The sequence below is a fragment of the Heptranchias perlo genome, chromosome 6 (assembly GCF_035084215.1).
Source record: "Heptranchias perlo isolate sHepPer1 chromosome 6, sHepPer1.hap1, whole genome shotgun sequence".
Classification (NCBI taxonomy): domain Eukaryota; kingdom Metazoa; phylum Chordata; class Chondrichthyes; order Hexanchiformes; family Hexanchidae; genus Heptranchias; species Heptranchias perlo.
Window position 1 is genome coordinate 26058230 of NC_090330.1, and position 15535 is coordinate 26073764.

The window sequence follows — 15535 nt, forward strand, 5'->3', positions numbered from 1 at the left end:
GTTTGCCATCTGAAAGCTGCGGAGCGGGCGGACTGCGCACCCACATGACAGGCCGTCAGCTGCAGCGCCCAGATTTAAAGGGCCATTGCTCCAATGGATTTTGCTGGAGCAAGAAGCAAGAAGACACAATAGAGCCAGTACAGGGGCAAGGCTGCTCCAAGATTCAGTGATGCCTCACTTCAGGTGCTGCTGGTCGGGGTGAGGAGGAGGAGGGAACTATTTTACCCGGCCAACGGGAGGAAGCGCCCTGCCTCTGCCACCAAGAAGGTCTGGCTCGAGGTGGCTGAGGAGGTCACTAGCAGGAGCAACATATCCCACATTTGGGTCCAATGCAGGAAGCGTTTCAATGATTCAACTAGGTCAGTAAGAGTGAGTACACTTACTGATTCTCCTGCATTCCATGTCGCACATCATTCTGCACTGCCAAGACTACTCCATCATATCACTCCTCACACCCACTTAAGGCTCATCCTCAACTTACCTGCCCTTCTTGAGCACTTCCTCACCTCCCCATTTGTGACCCCGCCACTACCACTCACCCTAATCCTGATCCAATGTGATGTCTCTGTCTGAAATTCACCCTCTCCTGCCTCCTCTCCAGGTGGCTGAGTCTGCCCCTGCACAGGTGCAGGTGGAGCAGTCTTTGGCGGGGCCCTCACGGGCTCCAAAACCCAGGGGGCATAGGCTGAAAGCATCTAAGCAGCCCGGGCATGGACATGAGCAACCTGCCACTATCTCTGCTGCAGCCACAGGGGATGCACCACGTAGAAGTAGTAGTATCATAGAAAGCTACGGCACAGAAGGAGTCCATTCGGCCCATTGTGTCCGTGCCGGCCGAAAAAGAGCTTTCCAGCTTAATTCCACTTTCCAGCACTTGGTCCGCAGCCCTGTAGGTTACGGCACTTCAAGTGCACAACCAAGTACTTTTTAAATGAGTTGAGGGTTTCTGCCTCTACCACCCTTTCAGGCAGTGAGTTCCAGACCCCCACCACCCTCTGGGTGAAAAGATTTCTCTTCAGCTCCTATCTAATCCTTCTACCAATCACTTTAAATCTATGCCCCCTGGTCACTGACAAGTCTGCCAAGGGAAATAGGTCCTCCCTATCCACTCTATCTAGTCCCGTCATAATTTTATATACCTCAATTAAATCTCCCCTCAGCCTCCTTTGTTCCAAAGAAAACAACCCCAGCCTATCCAATCTTTTCTCATAATAAAATTCTCCAGTCCTGGCAACATCCTCGTAAATCTCCTCTGTACCCTCTCTAGTGCAGTCACATTTTTCCTGTAATGTGGTGACCAGTACTGTACACAGTACTCAAACTGTGGTCTAACCAATATTTTATACAGTTCTAGCATAACCTCCCTGCTTTTATATTCTATGCCTCGGCTAATAAAGGAAAGTATCCCGTATTCCTTTTTAACCATCTTATCTACCAGTCTTGCTATCTTCAGGGATCTGTGGACATGCACTCCAATTTGTTCCTCTACACCTCTCAGTATCCTCCCATTTATTGTGTACTCCTTTGCCTTGTTTGCCCTCCCCAAATGCATTACCTCACATTTCTCTGGATTGAATTCCATTTGCCACTTTTCTGCCCACATGACCAGTCCACTGATATCTTCCTGCAGTCTGCAGCTTTCCTCCTCACTATCAACCACACAGCCAATTTTTGTATCATCTGCAAACTTCTTGATGAAGCCCCCCCACATTCAAGTCCAAGCCACAAAAAGCAAGCGACCTAGTACTGAGCCTTGCGGGATCCCAATGAAACATCCTTCCAGTCACAAAAACACCCATCAACCGTTACGCTTTGCTTCCTGCCACTGAGCCAATATTGGATCCAGCTGGCCACTTTCCCTTGGATCCAATGGGCTTTTACTTTTTTGACCAGTCTGCCATGTTAAAAGTCTTGCTAAAATGCATGTAGACTGCATCAAACATGTTACCCTCATCGATCCTCCTTGTTACCTCCTCAAAAAATTAAATCAAGTTAGTCAGACACGACCTTCCCTTAACAAATCCATGCTGACTGTCCTTGATTAACCCGTGCCTTTCTATATGACGATTTATGCTGTCCCTCAGAATCGATTCCAATAATTTGCCCACCACCGAGGTTAGACTGACTGGCCTATTGGTCTATCTCTTTCTCCTTTTTTAAACAACGGTACAACCTCTAGCAGTCCTCCAATCCTCCAGCACCACACCTGTAGCCAGGGAGGATTGGAAAATGATGGTCAGAGCCTCTGCTATTTCCTCCCTTGCTTCTCTTAGCAGCCTGGAATACATTTCATCCAGGCCTGGCAATTTATCTATTTTCAAAGATGCTAAACCCCTTAATACTTCCTCTCTCACTATGTTTATCCCATCCAATATTTCACACTCCTCTTTAACTACATTCTCAGCATCATCCCCCTATTTTAAGAAGACAAACGCAAAGTATTCATTAAGAACCATACCCACATCTTCTGCCTCCACACATAGGTTACCTTTTTGGTCTCTAATAGGCCCTACTCTTTTCTTAGTTATCCTCTTGCTCTTCATGTATTTATAAAACATTTTTGGGTTTTCCTTAATTTTACTTGCCAGTATTTTTTCATGCCCTCTCTTTGCTTTCCTAATTTCCTTTTTAATTTCACCCCTGCACTTTCTATACCCCTCTAGGCTTTCTGCAGTATTGAGCTCTTGGTGTCTGACATAAGCTTCCCTTTTTTGCCTTATCTTACCCTATATGCTCCTTGTCATCCAGGGGACTCTAGATTTGGCAGTCTCACCCTTTTCCTTTGTGGGAACATGTTTACTCTGAACCCCTTGAATCTCCCCCTTGAATGCCTCTCACTGCTCTGACACTGATTTATCTTCAAGTAGCTGTTTCCAGTCCACTTTTGCTAAACCACTTCTCAGCTTAGTAAAATTGGCCTTTCCCCAATTTAGAACTTTTACTCCTGTTCTATCTCTGTCCTTTTCCATAACTATGCTAAATCTAACTGAATTATGATCACTACCACCAAAATGCTCTCTCACTGATACTCCTTCCACCTGCCCAGCTTCATTCCCTAAAACCAAATCCACAACTGCCCCCCTCTTAGTAGGAAGAGAAAGGCTAAGGTTTCATGATCATGAAGGGTATGCACAAGGGTGTCTGACAGACAGTCATGTTTTTCATTTATATTTGTTTTTTGGTAAAGTCACATTAAATGTTATCATTCTCACCACTACTGCCACGTCTTGCCCATTGTTGACTGCCTTTTGTGATAGCGCCCTTTCATGTGCTTCATCATGAACGGCAACACTTGATGCCACCCAGTAGGTGTATATACAGTTGCTGGACTGTTTTGTGCGGGGGGAGGGGATGGCTGGTGTTGGTGCTGCTCTTCCAGGTGGGTGAGGACTGGACTATTCTCACTTTGTGATCTTATGAGAACCGTTCACATGTGAGTGACTCCCTGGTCTCACGAGCAGCCAGGTGAGCTGCTGCTCTATCGATGGGTCCGTCCTCCTCCTCCTCCTCAATGTTCAATGCAGATGTGGATGCTGGATGAGGCCTCATCAACCGGTACCCCTCTCTGTTGCACCATAATGTGACCCACTCTCGCTGGTGCGTATTGAAGCGCTCCCCCAGAATGGTCGAGGCACCAAAATCACATCTTCAGCAACCCTATTGCATGTTCAAAAAGAGACCTGGTGACGATGTGGCTGTCATTGTATCGACGCTGTTGCTCACGATGGGGTTCCTCAGAGGTGTCATCAGCCACATGTGCAGGGGGTATCCCTTGTCCCCGTGGAGTCAGCCCTTAAGGCTGTTTGGTGCGTGGAAGAGAATGAACGAATGAATGAATCATGGCAGCTGCCAGGGAATCTGGCACAAACGTGAAGAAATCTTTTGCAGTGGTCACAAACGAGCTGAGCGTTGATGGAGTGATAATCCTTTCTCTAGATGAACAATTCTGGCTCGTGTGGGGGTACTCGGATTGCTATCTGCGTGCAATCTATTGTACCCTCTACACGTGGGAAGCCAGTCACTGAGTGGAATCCCTCTGCCCTCTCCGTCTGGCTGAGGTTCTCCATGGGAAAGTTGACGTATTGTGAGGCCCTGCAAAACAAACCGTCGGTGACCTGCCTTATGCACTTGTGGGCAGACGACTGAAAGACCCTGGCGTTGTCACCAGTGGCACCCTGGAATGATCCAGAGGTGAAGAAGTTGAGGGCAGTGGTCACTTTAACAGCGACTGGTAATGAGATGCCACCAGGCCCTGCCAGGAGCAGCTCGGCATGAAGGAGGCTGCAGATGTCTGCGACCACCTGGCGACTGACTCTCAGCCTCCGTATGCACTGCTTCTCAGAGAGGTCCAGGAAGCTGAGCCTCGGACTGTAGAGCCTCTGACAAAGGTAATGTCTCTTGTGACGTTGGTCCTCTGTTGATCCCCTCTGTGCTCTTGTGCAGGTCCCTGTGGTGCAGCACTGTATTGTGGAGCTACAAGTGGCGGAAGTGCATGCCGTGCCTGGCGAGGGCGGTGATGTTCCTCGTCCTCGGATGTAGTGGTGAATGCAGCCTTCGCGTCCGCCCATCCTGATGGTGTCAGTTTAAGGGGATCCGAAAAGTTTGTAAATATGTGTAAACAGAACAATTCTGAGTGGAAACCAAGAATTTTCAGTCTAAACACAAAGATCTCCCAGCCAAAAGTTTGTCTGAGAGAACTGAATGCCCTGTTGCAATAACTCACCTTTTGTCCCCATCTGTCAAACAGGGATTTAAATGTCCAAATGGCTGCCGGCTGCAACCCGCCGACTTTCCCATGTGGTGTTTCACACAGCATAGAAAACATGTTGAGGCAGAGTTGAAATCGCTTGCCTTCATAGTTAATTGCATTTATGGGTTTTTTAACTACTTTAAATAGTTGAATTGCTGCTTTAAATACTGTCTTCGGATTCTGGGTTTGGGAACGGCGCTTGCACCCAGATGGCTCTGGGTCATGCACATTCTTCAGAATGTTGGAGCCAGGATTCCTGCCCACTCCTCAAAAACACAATTTTATTTGCCCCCCCCAACCCCAATGCACCCCCAGATTTCTTTTAAAATTGTGCCCATAGCGTCAGCTACACGTCGCCGGGAACAGGGCAGTAAGTCATGCCGCACCATTTTCAGGAGGGACACCAACACCACTTCTGCCTCAAAACAAAAAAGTTACCACAAAAGTGAGACACAAACATGACAAGAGGCAGTAAGGTTTTGTAAACAGGAAGTCTGTACAAATGCATGACTTTTAATATATATTTTTTTATTCGTTCATGGGATGTGGGTGTCGCTGGCAAGGCCAGCATTTATTGCCCATCCCTAATTGCTCTTGAGAAGGTGGTGGTGAGCCGCCTTCTTGAACCGCTGCAGTCCATGTGGTGAAGGTTCTCCCACAGTGCTGTTAGGAAGGGAGTTCCAGGATTTTGACCCAGTGACGATGAAGGAACGGCAATATATTTCCAAGTCGGGATGGTGTGTGACTTGGTGGGGAACGTGCAGGTGGTGTTGTTCCCATGTACCTGCTGCTCTTGTCCTTCTAGGTGGTAGAGGTCACGGGTTTGGGAGGTGCTGTCGAAGAAGCCTTGGCGAGTTGCTGCAGTGCATCCTGTGATGCCAAGCAGGTGGTATCAAAATGGGTTAGTGCACTGTCCATTCACTTTTGGGATCTAGGTTTGAATCCAGGCTAAACTGATATGATAAAAGTATATTTTCTGCTAGCTGTAAGAGTTCACGTAAAACGTGTTTGGCAGCGTGAAGCCAGTATCTAGTGGACATAAGTATGCAGCACAAAATTACATATTATTTGGTACAATTAGCACTAAACTGGTAGTTTTATGTAGGAGGGCCCTAAATGGCTGATGTGTGAAAATGATAATAACAGATTGTCAGTAAGTAGTTAAACACCTGAATACTTGACAACAAATATTACTAAAAATCTATTGCCTGTATCTGCAATTTAAGTATCATTTGTGCAAATGATTGTGAGCTTTAATTGCAGATTGTCAGTAGTAATAAGTTACTGACTAGTCCAGCACATTGAAACTAATAGTAAATTTATGCTCCCAAAGGTCCTGTGTAATTTGCATGGGATTAAAGCATATTGTGTTAGCTCTAGTGTCTTTATTACCTTGAGACCCACAGTAAGTTGAAGATGAAACATTTCATAGCTTTATTACAGATACATTAACTGACATGTTGACTCTGCTAGGCGTATACATGCTTCGCAAACCCTTTGAGCATTTTTTAAAATTCGTTCATGGGATCTGGGCGTCGCTGGCGAGGCTGGCATTTATTGTCCATCCCTAATTGCCCTTGAGAATAAATACCAGAAACCTGAAAATGGCTAATACATATTGTACATAGTGGCACTATTGATCCCAATCTCTGCTCACCAGTGGAATGTAATATTAGTTTTAGCCCATCCATATTGTTGAATTGCGATGATCAATAGAGAAAATTATCCAGGCACATCTTAGCATCTAAACCCCTATCGCAGGATGGAAATAGCAAATACATCAACAGCATGCTGGTGCTGGAAAGCCTTATCAAACACCAACATAGCTATTGGTGCTGAGCAATACATTATCAGGAAGCGTGTTTACAATAAAGAATGGAGAAAGTAGGCACCATGGCATAGTGATCAGCTAATCAAGGCAGCAAAGCTAACCAGGATATGCTTGCCAGCAAATGCTATAGGGATCTACCTACTAATCTGATCTGATTACTAATCTGATCATATTTCTGATGCTATAAAAGGATGCCTTCAGTCCCATAGCTAATTTGGTGCCAGAACCTTTTTAGATGCAAATTTTAATAGTTCTCATCCAGTCATTATAAATACGAAAACACACAATTAACAGTTTATACATTTCAAATTTAAACCATCTTCCTGAGAATGGGGGAGTTGGAGTGGTGGAAGCAATCTTAGCCATAGGCAGAGATTATGGTAATGATCAAAAACACCAGGAAATTAGAGACTTATTGATGTTTGAGACAATGGGGTATATTTCTTTCTATTAATGCTAGCACAATGCTAGCATGAGTTTAAATCGGGGAAAACAATGTTTTTGCTAACATTAGTGAACAAAGGAAAATATACACAAATAAATGTTGTCTATTTTACTTTCATTTAAATGTGGACATCTTTAAAAGATTTTTTAAAATTCTAACTCAAATTAAAAGCTAGTAATAATCACTGTGCAAATATAAAACTACTTTAGAAAAGGTCTTGCACTAGGACGAAATATAAGCTTGCAAAATGTTTTTCAATGAATAGAACAATTTTATTTAATCTTTTTTAAAATTCCTCTGGATATAAAAAGCTGACTCAACTTTATTATTAAGAAAATTTAACGTGTAATCAATTAGACAAGGGAAAACATACCTTTAATGCACAGTACTGGTATCTTGTGATTTGGTGGTTTCGGTCACTATAACGATCCAGAGGAGTAAACATGACACTAAATGGCCCTGCCCACTGGCTGAACAAGATGAAGAGATGATGACGCAAACTCTGTTGTGGGAATAGGAATCTGCGGTGATGTACTACAGAGAGAAAAAATGATTAATCTCTACTGATTGAAGAGAAGACACATGACAGAATTGCAGCAGTGCTAAACAATATGTCATTTCTGTGTCATAAGTTACATACTATACACAGTTCTAGACACAAAAAGCATCAAGGGGTATGGGGAGAGAGCGGGAATATGGTATTGAGATGGGGGATCAGCCATGATCATACTGAATGGCGGAGCAGGCTCGAAGGGCCAAATGGCCTACTCCTGCTGCTACTTTCTATGTTTCTATGCTACAGATGATAAGTAAGCTATTTTAAAATGCAACATTCTCATGTTATGTTAAAGTGCATTGCTTTCATAATTAAGCCTATATAATGATATTGTGGTGGTATGCATTAGTCCTGGCACAAATGATTTATGGGTGTGTATGTTCTGCTACTGTGCTTTTGTACTATATCAATTAAAGTATCTAAAAGAAAAATATTTTGTCAACAAGATGAAGGCCAAGTGGTAAAAGCTTTTCTTTAAGTTTCAGATGATCATAGCCTACTAATGTAATCCAAATTGTATTTTGAAAGTTAAAATACTCACAGTTATCACACTGCAAAAGGAAAACTGATACTCATGGTTTGGGAAACAATTAAACAAAAAGCTTAATTGTGATGAGAATTAAAAGACACTCATGGAATTGTCATTGTAAATTGAAAATGTTCATTAGCATATTTTAAATAGACTTCAGTTTATGGGGGCCTTTATTTTTTCCTGTATTCCGTATTAATTTTCAGTCCATTTTTGTGTTCACAAATTTAATGTATTCTTTTGGCATTTTGTTGTTTCTTCATTACAAAAAAAGGTAAAATTAGCCTTTTAAAATGTCTGACCAACCTTCCCTGTGGAGAACGAAGACATTCATGTTGGTCCAAAGAATGGATCCAATCCAAAAAAGGCAGGCAAGAACAGCTCTAAACGCAGCTGCATGTTGCGTTTTGTTTTAACAAAACGTCAATTTTAAAATTCTGCAATCAGTGGGATTTTATTAGATTCTAATATTTAAATCCAAAAACCGGGACTTCGAGTCAAAATTATTAAACTTGCGACTAGGCAAAACAGAATGATAAAAATATAACAAAACTGCATGCTGATGTGGGAGTAAAACATGTTTAAGAAATGGATTAAGGCTATATTGGAGTTCTATGGTAAGGAATATTAGAACTAATCCTTTACAGAGTGAGCTAAGTAAAATTTAAATGTACTTTAATAACAATGTAAAATGTCAAATAACTTGCAGTTTAGACAGAGGAAATACATTTTAATTGAAAAGCTGGGGAGGCACTATGTAAACAACCAAACTACTGGTCACTAGCATAAAGATTTGATTAGAGGAAGTCATCCATCTAGTTTTGGTGATAATGACATGAATACATTTTTAAAATTAAGTTCCATGCAAGATCAGATCACACACACAATTCTATTGAAATGAACAGAAACTGACAAGCTGATGAAAAGAATTCATGTACTTAGAATGGTGATCTTTTAGTTTTAAATATTTTGATGACATGTGCTGTAGTTTAATGAACAGGAAATGCAGACAGTGAGCAGACCACGTCCAAAAAATCAGTGTTTGATCAGAGAAGTTACTTATACAATGTAGTGAGTTATTTCTCTTCTAATTTTCTCCCCTTACTGCTACCTTGGCCAAGGAACACTACGGCCAATTATAGTTCCCCACTGCTGCCTGGATGACATCAGCTATCTCAGCACACATCAGGGATCAAAGCTGGGACTTGCCTGATTCTGTATGCCTCAGTACCATATCAGACAGTGTGACTGTTATAAAGGATATTATCAATAGGAATGAAGGCGCAAGCTGAGGCTCAAATATTTAGTTTGGCTTGGTTCAACCATCCCATTGGATGAACATGAACTCAAATGAAGGTAGCTAGTTTAATTTAGTAGAAAATATGAAGTTATAAATTACTGTCAGTGATATAAGGGGATGAATGCTTAATTTATTTACATGTCATTCCTCATGGTATTTTAAACCAGGTATTAACCCATTTATTTAAAAATAATGAAGGGGATTGATAGAATGTATCTTTCTTCTGGCAGGAGAGTTCAGAACAATGGGACATAATCTTAAAATTCAAGATAAGATGGTTAAAAGCTAATCAAAGAAAAACTCCTTCACACAAAGGTTTGTGAGACTTTGGAATGCGCTGCCCCAGAAGGTCTTAAATGCAAAATCAATCAAAATGTTTAAAAGGAAATAGATACTTATTTGGAGAAAAGGCAGGAATTAAAACGATAAAGCTGTCATGGCTAACTAAAATGGCAGAGCAGACTCAATAGGCCAAATGGCTCACTCCTGCTTTCATGTTAATAAAATAAAATAGTGAACTGAGGAATGTCATAAAATTACATTAAAAGTTCTTCAACCACTATTATCTCCAGCACTATTCTTTATCCTATAATTGTGTGAAGGTTGCTACTGTGCACAATGGACTTCACACAAATATAGCTGTGACCTAGAAAAAACTCCAAGATTGGAATTGAACATGTGTAGAACATTATGCTTGTACAGTTAAGTCTTTTTGGGCAAAAAAAATCAGAATATTTCCAGGTTTATAGCCATCTGTACACAATAGTAGTTTCTTACTAACATTCATTAACTCAAATTAACAAGTCAGGACTAGCTCAATTACTTCCACCCCAGTTCCTTAAATACATAAACACAATTCAAGTGACTTTAGACTTTAAGCTCCAGTTTGAGTTCATGCTCATTCCTAGGCATTATAAGTGATATGTTAGTGTTCACAGGTTTAAGTGTGGATAATAGATGGACTATGTCAAAACATATTTCCTTTTGCCTGTGGCAGTGGTAGAAAATTAATAATACAGCACGGTAGTACTTAATCAAGACAAACTTGCATTTCAGGATCAAAACATCACTTCTGGCATCATAACGCAATATCTAAAATATTCCCATTCTATTTACTGTTTGGAGAACTTCAAAAATAAATTATACTTAAATGAATTATAAATATGTATAAACCTTAAATAAAATGTATTAAATTTCCATTTAGTTTATAAGGATCTTACAGCCATATTTAGTGTTTAGGAATGGCTACATTTAAAAATGAGGGGTAATTTTCTAACTTTGGAATGCTGGTGGGAATCCCAACCTGCTGGGAAAATTTGGGTGCACGTTATTTATAATTTTCTAACCATCTGGATTAACAGTGGAAAATGGTGCACAGCAACGCCCCAAATTTCTGCCACGTGTTCCCAGCAGCTGAGGCTCCCTGCTGGAAGCACGAAGTTAGAAAATTAGTCCTGTTGTGTTTTTTTTAAAGTCTGTAAAGCTTTTTTTTTTGCAAATATCACAAAAAGGAGATGGGTGAGATTTAAATTTTACTTTTGGAAAATTCTTTCAGGATCAAACTTGCCACACTGGATTCGAGAAACCGACAACCATCCCTCAAAGTAGAAAAGGAATAGCACAGGTAGAATGGCTTTACCTGGAACACACTGGATCAAATTGGCTACCATTGCACTAAAATGGGCTCGGATGTCTTTTAGAATTTCAACATCTTTGTCATTTTCTGCCTCCAACAGCATCCTGGTTAAATCGACATACTCTAAGAACAAGGCTCCCAGTGCCAAAGTATCCCGTTCTAAAGCTCCATTAGTACTAGCAAAGAGAAAGAAAACTAAGGTTTATTCAATGCGGTTAAAGACTAAAAGCCATTTATTTACAACAATTAATTTAAACACAATGGGGCTAATTGTTATCTACTGGTTTAAATTGGTTTAAAATGGCTAAGAACTGGTACAAATCTTGCTAGAATGGTAATGTGCTAATGGCACTCAGTTTTCCAGGGTCAGCTCATTTGTATAATTATTTGCAGCTCCAAATGCAAATTTGGATGGGTGTAGTAGTGGTAGGAGCAGAAAACTGTGTGTAGGTGAAATTTAAAGGGATTTGGAGAATTAAAGAGAAATTGCAGAATAAGGGGCAAAAACTCTTGCAGCCTTTGAAAAAGTTCTAAAAGCATTTCAATCCATTGGCAGCCTTTGTAAAGGCTGATGGGGGAAGGGCAAAGAAGTGACAGGCAAACAATGAAGGGAAGGAAACCCAATATGTTGGCATGAGTCTGCAGACAAGTAATGGAGCACTCAGTACCTGACCACTTGTGAATGGGTGATGAAGTGGAGTGGTGATGCATGAGATGGTTGTAAAATGAGCAGATCAGTTTGCCACTCAATGGCACCATCCCTATAGGTTAGTTTTGCAATATGTCTGGAAGGAGATGGAGACAGGTCTGAGGTGCAGTGACCAGCACTTTCACTGCTGGTGCAGCCACATGCTACTTGATAGCTGCAGATGCCTTAGCAACAGATGGCACAAGTCTGCATTTGGCTCTCTGAAAACCCACAATCTATGAAGACAGTAGCCCATGATTGTTGCTAGGTAGGTGTAAATATGTCTGCATATATAATTGCTAGTATCTTGGTAGGGAGGGACAATGCTATCTGTTGATCGCCCTGGCATGCCTTCTTTTATCAGTACCAAGGAAAATCATGACATACTATGATTGGGGTGATTCCACGGAAGAATCCAATATTTGGTTGTCTGGCACTCACATATCTTACTTGTGCTATCTAGTCTACTGTCCTAGTTTCCTTTGGGAATAGAACCTCTTGCATGCAATGATTCTCTGCCAAATCTCTATCTGTACATATGGGTGTGAGGGTACTGGTGCGTGGGTATAGAATATCTTTGGCGCATGCACTGATTCTCTGCCAAAGCATCTCTATCTGTACTGGTGGGTGGGTATGGAACACCTGCGGTGCAGCCTGACCTGTCTGGCAACCCCCCAATGGTCTCCCTCTTTCTCATTCAAAATGCTCCGGTTGTGAATTCCCATTGTGGAACTCATTGGTGACACTACTGGAGTTGGAAGAAAAAACAGCAGCAGAGCATTTACTGCGAAGACTCATGAAAGCCTAATTAGATGCAAGAAGGGGGAAAAAATTGAGAAAATTGGTGCAGAGATTGCTTTAAAACTGTTTATTTAATCTTACTATTTCTTTAAATGAACTTCTGCTTGTAGCAGATTCCCTATCAACCATAGACTGCCTTTGTATATGAGTGTCATTACCATCTAGCACTGTACTGGCATAATGGCCAGAAAGTTTGTGCAGGAGACGTTCTGACATCAATCAAGTTAATTTGAATATTTTAAGAAAGCCCTCCTCTCCCCAGGCCCACCAAACATACATGTATGGTGGAAATGGAAGGAAATCAGGCATTACATAACTCTACCACTTTTCAGTTGATTACCTCCAGTGAACCGGCACACATGGGGTATGACAGACCTGAAAATCTTCTGCAATAGCTTCTCAAAAATACAAAATACATGCAAATACTTTCATTTATTTTAAACAAGCTAGTAAACTTTTAAAATGTTGGTTCTATTTTGCAATTTAACATTGTTATATATTGTATAATCCATGCTGTTTATCTTAAAAAGGAAACAATTCAAAGTTTAATTGTTATTAAAAGACATTTTTAGGAATGAAGGTAATCTTAAAACCAGGATAAGACCATTTGGCTCAACAAGCTGGCCCCTTTTTGCACCACATCTCTCAATTTTATCTTTTGGCAGAAAATATCTGGTCATCTTTTTAACTCATTTATGCTGTTTATTTCACTTTCCTTCCTTGGTAACTTTGTGTGAAACTGTTCTCCTTGAATTTCCTCTTCACTCCTGTAGTTTTTAAATTATCACTAAGCTGTTTCCAGAGCTACAAAATAGATCTAAAGTCCTGTTGCAGCTTGTTGTCTCTGTCTTGTATCTCAAGAATAGCAATCATGCATCTAATATTAAGCATTGAATCACATGTTGAACAACAGAAAATGTTGATAATCTTTTCTTTCAGCAATTTTACTGCAAACTTACTTGTCACTTATTACACCAGCATCAGCAAGAAGTTCAAATATCCTTAACAGCTGCAGTCGTAATAAATCTCGACGCTCACGACGCTTCTTGTTCTAAAGCAGAATACAGAGAACAGAAATCTACACAGACTGAATGGTAATGTACGATTAGATTGCATCCGTGAAAAGTAATAGCAAAAGCAGATCTAACTCTGTTGTAATTAAATAGATTACTTGAAAACCAAAAGCCTCCGAATTTCCTCTCTGAAATTGTTGTAGTCTGGGGGTGGGGGGGGGGGGTGGGGGGAGGGGAGAGGTTAAGTGGGTCCCCTCCCTTTTTTCCACCTATCAAACTTTTTGCCAGAAGTAACGGTGGTCACATAAGGGCTAGGATGGAGTGGGGCAAATTTTAAATTTAAAAGATACACTGGTTTCGACAATGCAATCTATTACAGAGCGATTGATTGCATCACGAAACACAGCATAATAGAGAACCATCAATTGAAAAAAATATTCTCTGGGATCTTTGGGCCCCACTTCCGTTGCCCTCTCCCCCACCTGGAGATGAGTGCTCCAGCAGCATCATGAATGGCGCCAATGCCTGCCGTGATATTTAAATGCCCCTGACCCTGGGAAGTGGGATGGGGTCAGGCATGCAAATAATGGCTGGGGGGAAGTCCCGCCCCACTGCTCTTATACCTGCAAAGCAGGACCTCAGAGGCCTGATTTCCACCCAGCCATTATTTTCACACCTGGCCCCAGCCCACTTCTTAGTTTTTAGATATACTAACATAAGTTCAAAATTCTAAATAAAATTGTATTTTCATGTTCTGTGCTTTTTTTCCCTATTTTATCAAAACTAATTATACAATATCGTTCAATCCAAACAAACATGAGTTGAAAGCATTTAGGCTGCTCAAGAAAAAAAATCAGGTTTACCAGAAACTCAAATTCTTTCTCTATTGGTATGCCATGCAAGTAAATTCTCAAAAACAAACCTCTGGTCGGCGTTCAAGAGCTTCCTTCATTAATGGATGCAGCTCTTCAACTAATTCCCTGAATCAAAAAAAAGAAAAAAAATATAACTAGTAACATTCAATGCTAAGATATATAAGCCTAGAAATTATTGTTAGTGGTATTAATGGATGAAGGCTTAACACTTTTGCATGACATTCTTTTGGCCACTACTTCAGCAGAGGCAGTAACCTATTTAAAGTAAATGAATTAAAATTAATAGGCTAAACTGGTGAACAAAAGAGTGCCATACAAATGTGTTAAGTCTTTGTTCGCCAATATGACCAACAGTAATTTCTAGGCTATAGTTCTCTGCAACACTAACAAACAGAAAAATAATATTTAATCTATGATAACCACACAAAGAAATAGCAATATGAATTAATTTAACCTAATCTAATTTCTATGGCACCAAATATATAACTTATTTAAGTCGGGCAGTCCCCACCGCTTATAGCGGCGCATTGGCATTAACGCGATTTGCCCGCTACAAGCATTAGATGGTTAAACCATAATAGGTTGTACTGTACACAAATCTCCAGTGTTAAGCCTTCCTCATTTTGTTTCTATGCAGCACCGCATGGTTGCTCTAACTGACTGAAGCTAGCTAACATATTGTCAACAGCTACAGGCATGGAATTCTTTTCAAATTTGAAATTAAACAATATTCAGGTGCAAAGAAGTAAATGGCAGCCTGTGAATTCATGACTCATTTTGATTGTGCGTTTCTCTCATCCTCTCTCCCCTATTTTAATGCCTTTGATGAAAGGAAGCTTCGTTGGAAGTTGTTTCATTCTCAGCGGGATTCCAATTATCAAGACAAAGGGCCATTTTCACAAATGTAGTAGCTAAAGGGTATGCATCCCATTAGTTCTTTACATGCATAATAGCTGGCGCACTTAATATGTTATAAGCAGTGCCTCTGTAATTGACTGCTATGGTGCTGGCAAATGGTTAGCGCTATTTGCCCGATACAAGCACACATGGGATTCAGGCACTCCAGTTGATTTATTGGACCTAGCCTTAATTCATATGTTTTTTAAGCCCT

The 15535-nt window shown here is 40.9% G+C and overlaps 1 protein-coding gene across 3 annotated transcripts in view; it reads right to left on the reverse strand.

The window, feature by feature from the left end:
- Window positions 1–15535, reverse strand: part of LOC137322840 (protein furry homolog) — a 305481-nt gene that overhangs the window by 122817 nt on the left and 167129 nt on the right. For all 3 annotated transcript variants that reach the window (XM_067985968.1, XM_067985965.1, XM_067985966.1), the window contains exons 24-27: window positions 14472–14529; window positions 13496–13587; window positions 11051–11223; window positions 7400–7560 (exon numbers count right to left, since the gene is read on the reverse strand). In XM_067985968.1, the coding sequence (XP_067842069.1) occupies window positions 7400–7560; window positions 11051–11223; window positions 13496–13587; window positions 14472–14529 (484 nt within the window). The remainder of the gene's footprint in view (window positions 1–7399; window positions 7561–11050; window positions 11224–13495; window positions 13588–14471; window positions 14530–15535) is intronic.